Below are 8,627 nucleotides of genomic sequence, written 5' to 3'. Positions count from 1 at the left end.
CGTACAGCAGGGGGCCGCCGCAGGGCGGAGGCGCGTACTTGCGGCGCAGGGAGCGGCTGACGTTCTGCGTCGGGTACCCCAGGAGCTGGGTGACGCGGCTGCCGCGCCCGCTGGCCTTGCACCCGGGCGCCTCGGCGTCCTCTCTGTGGAAAACAACAGGCGGGCGGGTGAGCGGGCTCCTCCGCGGCGCGGCGTGGGCACGGCCTGGGCAGAGCCGGCGGCTCTCGGCAACCTCTGGTCTCCCTCGCCTCCCGCTCTCCGCCTGGGCCTAAATCTCCTCTCTGCCCCTTCCCCGGGGCCACCATCCCCACCCTCCAGTCAGGCCTTGTCCACACGTCTGGACAGCACACGGCAGGCGGCCCCATCCAGGCGGCCCCCAATCCCTTTCTGAGGCTGGCGGAACCGTCTGTAGTAAGGAGGGAGCCCTAGAGATCCAGAAGGAGCTGCGTTCCTGGGCCTTCTTCCCTTAACTAAGCCGCCCCGGCCCTCTCTCTCCCTCTCTTTCCTCACTTCCTGCCCCTCAACCTTCCTCTTCCCCTTCATCCGCAAGGCATTGCAATCGTTAGCACTGCTAGTCTTGTTCTATTTTTATTTCTAGTTCGCTTCGAATATACGTTATTAGCACTATTCTTACTATTTACTCTTCTTAAGTAAGCACGTCCGCGTTCTCTCCGGCGCACTACGCGGGAACACGAGAAAACGTAGGCCCTGCCCTCCAGGAGCTTACAGTCTAGACAAGACCGAGAGGCGCAGAGACAGGAGAAGGGGTGGGGGCGGGTGGCGGGGGAGCAGAGGGAAGACTGGGAGTGCGGAGAGGGAGAGACAGAAAAGCCATGTGGCGAGTGGCAGGTCGACATGCTGTGGTCCCGGCAATCCATGGCGATGGCGGGCAGGGTTGGGGTGGGGGTCCCAGCCGGCCGGTGGCAGGCAGGGGTGAGGAGGGCAGGGCGCCGGTCCCCTGCCGCGCAGCAGCATGCAGCATGCATCAGGTTTTACCTGATCTCACTAGCCAAGTCGCAGGCCCCTCCGCCGACCCCGCCGCCGGCGTTGCCGTAGCCGAAGGCACCGCGGGCGCCGCCAGCCCCAGAGCTTCCGCAGCAGCAGCAGACGAGCCCCCAGATGCCCACCGCCAGGCAGGCCAGCGCCAGCAGAGAGCCCAAGACGGCGCCGATGATCACGCCCACACGCCGGGTGTCTGTGGAGAGAAGTGGAGGCCGGTTAGGCTTCTCGCAGCCTGGCAGATCAGAGTGTGCCAGGGCCGGAGTCTCTGGGAAAGAGGAAGAGGAACCCAGGGGGTCGCCGGGCCCTGGGACACTCAGTGAGGAAGATATGGGGAGATGCAAGATAACCCATTACGTCTCCATGTTTCTCCCAGGGCTTCCAGCTGCTCTGGGTAGAGGCCTGTGCACTGATGGCAGTGGAAAGGGAGAACAGCTGAGGCTCCAAAAGAGAGCCCAGGTGCCTCCAGTCCAACCCTCCCAGCCACGGGGCCCTCAGGGCTGCTGCACCTACCTGAGACCTTCACCTCCACCACGCAGACGCTGTAACCTACGTTGTTGGCCACTGTGCACTGATACAGCCCATCATCGTCCCGGGAGATGTCTTTCAACCACAGGTCCCCATTGATTATACCTGAAGTTGGAGTGTCAAAGGAGTGGAGTCAGGTAGAGAAGCCTAGTTTCTGAGAGCTCCTACTCCCTTTCCCCACCCCGCAGCCTCAGCTCCTGAGGGGTGGTGGATGAGACATCCACTCTGGAAGGAGGGAAGGCATATACACGCGCATGTGTGTGCACACGCACGCACACACACACACGTCCACTCCACTCTCCAGCTGAGTCGCTTCCCCCCTGCTGGGACAGAGAGGCAAGGAAGGACCCCTCTCCAAGCAGCAAGACAGAGACACCATTAATTCACTCTGCAACCTTAAGAAAATATGTCCCCCTCTCTGAGCCTTGGTCTCATTTGTACAGTGAGGACAGGGTTAGAGCAGAGGAACTCTAAGATCCCTTCTAGCTCTGTTATTCTTTGGTTGTCAATATTATTCAGATTCTCTACATACTGGGAGCTTTACACACCTCATCCCATTTAATCCTCACATGCCCCTGAAAAGCAGGTATCAGTATTCCCTTTTCACATATGAAGAAATCAAGGCATAGAGACGTTAATCCTCTTGCCTGAGACTTGCAGCTAGTCAGTGTCCCTGCCAGAATTCAAGTTCAGCTCTGTCTATTTCACACTGTGCTCTTTCCAAATTAAACATACTGCTTTTGACTGCCTCTCCACTTTTGCCTTTTCTTTCCTCAATAGCAGCTGCTGGGACAGGCCCAGAGGAGGAGTCTCCCAAAGAGGTTCCAGGTATGACTTGGTGTCGCTGATAATCCAGGGAAGCCCCAGCAGGTCCCAGAGTCCCTGATTTTCCACTCATCCCCTCTCCACCTTCGCCCGGGCCTCCTCACCTTGATTCATGGAGCTATGGAAGGACTCCTGGTAGGCAATCTCAGAGTGGAAGCTGTTCTGGGAGTGGTAGGACCCAGCTCGGTAGGGGTGAGCGTGCCCACTGATCTTGGCCCACTTGTAGGAGAGGGGCTGGGAACCCCCATTGGCAAAGCATTTCAGCATCACATCGTTGCCATATGCCATGTGGCCCTCAGCCCAGCACATGGGAACCGCAGGACGTGCTGCAAGGAGGCAGGCAGTTGTGAGCCAGGGCCCAGCCAAGATGCAGAGCCAGGCTCAGAGTGGCCAAGCTGCCCTTGGCTCTGAAGCCTGGGGAATGGGAGCCCAGAAGAGTCTGACCATACCTTGGACAGTGACAACGACCTTCCGGGTGGCCGTGGTAGTCTTCTTCACCCGACACTCATAGGTGGCTGTGTCAGATACCTGCAGGTTCATGAGGTTGATGGAAGCATCATACTGGCTGGGGTCCGAGGCTGCAAAGCGGACCCTCTGCTGCAGATGGGGGAGGTTGCCATGGTTGATTCTCTTGTCCTGGTAACTAAGGAACTGTGAAGAAGAGAGGAAAACAGGTGGTGAGACAGGCAGAGCCAAGGAGGGCCATGTGGGTTGGCTGCTTCAGGCAATTCACTGAACTTCTCTGAGACTCAGTTTTCTCAGCTGAAGAATGGGAATGATGTTACCTGATCCAATGACCTCATACGTAATGGGTGAGATCAGATGAGATCAAGCACTTTGGAAAGTAAAAGGTCAGGCTGAGAACTTCTTGAGGGTGGGGACCATACTTCCCTTTGGAATGGGGTGGGAGGAGATGGACTCACTAGCCAGCTTGATTCACAGTTGCAGAGATTTCATTCCTTGAAAAGCCTTGCGGGAAGTTCAAGGTCTTGGTTTCCTTATTCGTCCTCCTTCTCTCCTCAGGGTGTTGGCTGCCCAACAGGTAGACACCATGAAGTGTGGAGAGAGAAGAACCCTGTGCCCAGCACTCACCACGTTTTCCCGACGTGAGGGGTCTGAGTTGACCTGCATCCACTCGATGTCCAGCCCACTGGGACCATAGTCTTCAGGGTCCAGTATGTAGGGGCAGCCCAGCCTCACATTATCACCCTCCGCCAGGTACAGGACCTCCTGGCCATCCCCGTTGATCCGCACAGCAGACAGCAGTGCTAAGGGGAAGGCAGAACAGGTGGGGTGAGGGGAGCAGAACCAGGGCTGAGTTGTCAGCTTCAGCCACTCCCTTCCACTGTTCTCTGTGTCAGCTGCAACCCAGGGCTCGGTGGGGGTTCCACAGGGAGGAAGGGCTGCTCCCAGTGTGTGTGTGTGCATGTGTGTGTGAATTGGTATAGGCGCGTCTGTGCACACTTGTGTTGCATGTTAATTCATGTGGCAGTGTCTCTGCATGCTTATGGACACGTATATATACTATGAATGTGTAGGTTTGCATCCAAATACTGTTTGTATATATATAGCTTTTATCCATACATGATTGTATGCATGTATGAATATGTATATATATGTACATTGTGTGCTTCTTAGTATTTATGGCTGCTGATGTGCACTGTAAGGATATTAATGCACATGGCCATGTAGAGTGTCTGCTTATATATTTACACGATAGCGTGGGCGAGTGTGTGGAAGGAACTCACAGAGTTGTTAAATGCTCTGACGGAAGAGCCTGGCTGGTTAATAGCCACCTACCTGTCTGAGCTCTGTCTGGGCCAAGTGAGGTGCTCCTGTCCGGAGGTAGGAGAATGGATACAGTGGCTTCTGGGGACCCTTTCCAGCAGGAGAAGCAGAAGACCGTGTGTGTCTGTGGACGACAGTGTGTGTCTGTGGCTGTATGCCTCTGTGTGGTATTGTGTGGTCGTGTGTGACATGAGCCTAAGTGCTCTAAGTGATAGTGAGGGCCCATTTGTAACAGCTGTGTCCAAGACCCTAGCTGTGTTCCTGTAATAGTGAGTGATGGTATATGCCTGAGACTGTGGCCACACCTATCTATCTGTGGGACAGTGTGAGCTTTGCGTGACATGTGGCATTATGGACCATGTGTCCTTCCCCTTGTGTGATTGCGTGGCTCAGGTACAGCCACCCCCACATGCTCACTCCCATTGGGGCCCCTCCTGCCACTGAGTCAGTGACAAGCAGCCCAGGGTGAGGAGCTAGAATCAGGAAGCTCAGGACTGAGCTCCTCTCCCTCCCTACCCTGAGCCCCAGGGGAGCAGTAGCCCCAACCGGTTGGACCTAGGAAGAGGATGTACCCAGGGCCCAACCCTAGGCACTCAGCATTCTGCCTCCAGTCTCCAGCAACCCTCCATCCTCAAGCCCCTTGCCCAGCCTCGCTCACTCTCCATTTACATTTGTTTTGGGTTCAACATGTCCTTTGGAGTCCCATCCCCAGGTGTCAGCAATCATTTTGTTCTGTCCTTCTCCAGCTCAGGACCACTTTCACACTAAGAGAGCATCTCACACATGCATACATAATCACACACTGTCTTAGGCAGACAAATCAACATGTAGACACACTCTTACAAGCTTTCAAAATGCAGACACACACCTGTGTGGTCCCACCTTCCTACACACACAGAAACTGTCCGATCCATGCAAACACAGACACACATCTGGACATAAACACAGGTACATAGAAATCCAAAAGATACGCCCACTGAATGTTCATATAGTCCCCATGTGCGTTCATTCCAGACCAGACATATCTGCAAAAGCCCTGCCTGGCAGACTTAGCCTGGCTCTAGAGAGGCCAGCAAGAGCCCTTTCAACACCCTCAACACCTCAGGGGTCACTGAATTCACCCCCTTGGAACCCTGGCTGGCTGGGCTGATAGCCATGCCCTAACCCAGCTAGACTCCAGGGAGACCTAGAGTGGGCAGGCTGGCTGCTGGGGCTCTAACGGGACCTGGTGATGCCTCCTCCAGCCCTAAGGCCAAGAGAATGCCATCTCATTCCTGAGATAAGGATCCTGATGCCATCTGCCAGATCCTGGGGCGGCACCAGGCAAGCCAGAGATGAGCCAGAACTCAGCTGAGAGCAGAGGCTCCACCCTGGGGAAGAGCTGCTGGAAGCAACCCACAGCAGGTAGGACTCTCTTTGCACACACCATGGGAGCCAGCCAGGCAGGAGGGTAAGTATTCAGGGAAAGGGGCTTAGGAAGGAGGGATGGGCTGGAAGAAAAGCGCCTCCACCCTGCCTAGGCTGAATGTCTTTCTTCAATTGTCCTGGGCCAGGGAGCCTCACCCCAGCTTTTCAATCTCCTTAGATGTTTTCTCAACCTCCTCCCAAGGGCTCCAGCCTTTCTGTACCCCCTCCCTCTCCTTGGGAAGTTGTTCCTCGTGTCTCACCTTGATTCCTCTTGCTGTGGTACTGAGAAAGTACTTCAAGGGAATGTGAGAGACGAGAGGGGCTGAAGAGAGGGAAGAAAGGCAGGGTGGAAATTTGGGTGGAGAGACTTGGGGAGAGAGGGGGGACAACAGGCTCTCCAGGAAGAGAACAGTGGTGACTAGTTGTCCCCCCGGAGAAGCACCAGGAGCTGGCCACCTTCTACTCCTCAATAGTAGTGTCTACTCTCAGCTTGTAAATCTTTTCTGAATTTTCAAGCTGGTCCCAGAACTCCTGACCATCCCTTTGGAGGTGGGAAGGGGAAGGGAAGAAAGGGGAGAAAAGGTGGCTCTCACAAGAGGGTATTGGTGCATCAGTGCACACAGTGCTGAGTACATCCTCACACACTCACAGACACACCCCACACACAGAGATGCCCCAGGTCCCTGCAGCACAGCCAGAGCTTCCTGAGTGGGCTCTGCCAGCACGGCTCTCACCAAAGAGGGTATTGCAGGCATTCTGCCAGAAATGCAATCATTCACACACGCACGTGCGCGCACACACACACACGCATGTACACGCACACATTCACACTCACCCAAAGACTGAAAATATTCTCCTTTTCTTGCACTCCTCCCTACATCCCTAAATCCCAAATCCAGACCCCGGGAGGGACTCGGAGCCAATTCCAGCAATTACCACACACCTTGCTGGGACTTGCCCCAACCTGGGGAGGCACCACGTTCTCCAAACCTGAGCCCTGCCTTCAAACAGTGCCCCAGTGAGGTGTGGGAACTATGGGAATCGCCATCCTCATCATCTTTGGCCTCCTCCTGGAGGGGGCACTACCCTGGCACTCTCACAGCACAGGGCCCAAATTGGGGGCCTTAGGCCTGAGCTCTCACTGGCTGTGATGGAAGCAGCCCACTCAGACTTACACCAGCCCTGGTCTCTTGCCCTTTCAAGGTGAGCAATTCTCCTGCCCTTGGCTCTGGCCTTGGGAGGCAGGAATAGCACTGGGAGTAGCACTGGGACTGTCTGGTGAAAGCTGATCACTTACAGGCTCCTCCTCAGCCCCCAGCAGCACTGCTGCTTACCTGACTCTCTCCTACCCTACTTCCAGTTCTGCAGGTGACTCCTAGCTAGCCCCATCCTCCCTTTCAAGTAGGTGCATGCAGGGCACCTGCACACGTGTGTGAGCTCCACAGGGCTCACGAACACCACTATGATGCACTCAGAGACCTCCACATCACAGACACATGCCCTAGACTTCAGACACAGGCTCTCCCAGGGACAGGGCCCTTCGGCAACATCCAAACCCGGTGGCAGCAGGGTGAGGGTGGGCAGTGCCCTATCAGGACACCTCAGGCCACCTTTGAGGCCATGAACCCTCACGGCCCCTTTCTCTGCCTGTCTGGCCCCACCCAGCCCCATACCTGGGCTCANGGGAGAGAGGGGGGACAACAGGCTCTCCAGGAAGAGAACAGTGGTGACTAGTTGTCCCCCCAGAGAAGCACCAGGAGCTGGCCACCTTCTACTCCTCAATAGTAGCGTCTATTCTCAGCTTGTAAATCTTTTCTGAATTTTCAAGCTGCTCCCAGAACTCCTGACCGTCCCTTTGGAGGTGGGAAGGGGAAGGGAAGAAAGGGGAGAAAAGGTGGCTCCCACAAGAGGGTATTGGTGCATCAGTGCACACAGTGCTGAGTACATCCTCACACACTCACAGACACACCCCACACACAGAGATGCCCCAGGTCCCTGCAGAACAGCCAGAGCTTCCTGAGTGGGCTCTGCCAGCACGGCTCTCACCAAAGAGGGTATTGCAGGCATTCTGCCAGAAATGCAATCATTCACACACGCACGTGCGCGCACACACACACACACACGCATGCACACGCACACATTCACACTCACCCAAAGACTGAAAATATTCTCCTTTTCTTGCACTCCTCCCTACATCCCTAAATCCCAAATCCAGACCCCAGGAGGGACTCAGAGCCAATTCCAGCAATTACCACACACCTTGCTGGGACTTGCCCCAACCTGGGCAGGCACCACGTTCTCCAAACCTGAGCCCTGCCTTCAAACAGTGCCCCAGTGAGGTGTGGGANTGGTGGGTGTGAGGGGGTGGGTGGAGGGAGGGGGAGCTGAGGGCCCAGACACTGCCTGGGGTGGCAGGAAGGTGCAATGAGTGCCCAGCTGGGAGCAGCTGGAGTTATTTCTACGGGAGGGAGGGGGCCTGGTCCCCGCCTTGGGGAGGAGTCCCAGGAACCCTAATTAGCGAGGTGACAGGGTGGCCTACCCAGGCATTGCCCAGCCCTCACCCAAGCTCTTCCCTGTGCCGAGAGTGGCGAAGGGCAGCCAGTGGGACTTGTAATTAGGCACCTGTTAAACCTCCACTTACTATTGGCCACGTCGTCCTCTGGGTGACAACAGTCGCCACATTTTACTGCATCCACGGAGCTCTCCTCACCACTCATTTTCTGCCTCCTTCCCTGGGGGAGATGGGGAAGAGGAAGGAGAAGCNAGGTGACTCCTAGCTAGCCCCATCCTCCCTTTCAAGTAGGTGCATGCAGGGCACCTGCACACGTGTGTGAGCTCCACAGGGCTCACGAACACCACTATGATGCACTCAGAGACCTCCACATCACAGACACATGCCCTAGACGTCAGACACAGGCTCTCCCAGGGACACGGCCCTTCGGCAACATCCAAACCCAGTGGCAGCAGGGTGAGGGTGGGCAGTGCACTACCAGGACACCTCAGGCCACCTTTGAGGCTGTGAACCCTCACGGCCCCTTTCTCTGCCTGTCTGGCCCCACCCAGCCCCATACCTGGGCTCA

The 8,627-nt window shown here is 56.1% G+C and overlaps 1 protein-coding gene across 1 annotated transcript in view; it reads right to left on the bottom strand.

Annotated features, from left to right (window-relative positions):
• The window catches only part of VSIG8 (V-set and immunoglobulin domain containing 8), a 9,557-nt gene extending 1,293 nt beyond the window's left edge, over window positions 1–8,264 (bottom strand). The window contains exons 1-7 of the mRNA XM_008569539.1: window positions 8,189–8,264; window positions 3,445–3,620; window positions 2,802–3,003; window positions 2,457–2,678; window positions 1,513–1,632; window positions 997–1,195; window positions 16–143 (exon numbers count right to left, since the gene is read on the bottom strand). Coding sequence (XP_008567761.1) covers window positions 16–143; window positions 997–1,195; window positions 1,513–1,632; window positions 2,457–2,678; window positions 2,802–3,003; window positions 3,445–3,620; window positions 8,189–8,264 — 1,123 coding nt within the window. The remainder of the gene's footprint in view (window positions 1–15; window positions 144–996; window positions 1,196–1,512; window positions 1,633–2,456; window positions 2,679–2,801; window positions 3,004–3,444; window positions 3,621–8,188) is intronic.
• Window positions 8,265–8,627: the final 363 nt, after the last annotated feature.

Source organism: Galeopterus variegatus, unplaced genomic scaffold (genome assembly GCF_000696425.1).
Source record: "Galeopterus variegatus unplaced genomic scaffold, G_variegatus-3.0.2 Scaffold506, whole genome shotgun sequence".
Lineage (NCBI taxonomy): Eukaryota > Metazoa > Chordata > Mammalia > Dermoptera > Cynocephalidae > Galeopterus > Galeopterus variegatus.
Note: the sequence above shows the minus strand (reverse complement) of the source record. Positions and strands in the feature narration are given on the sequence as shown.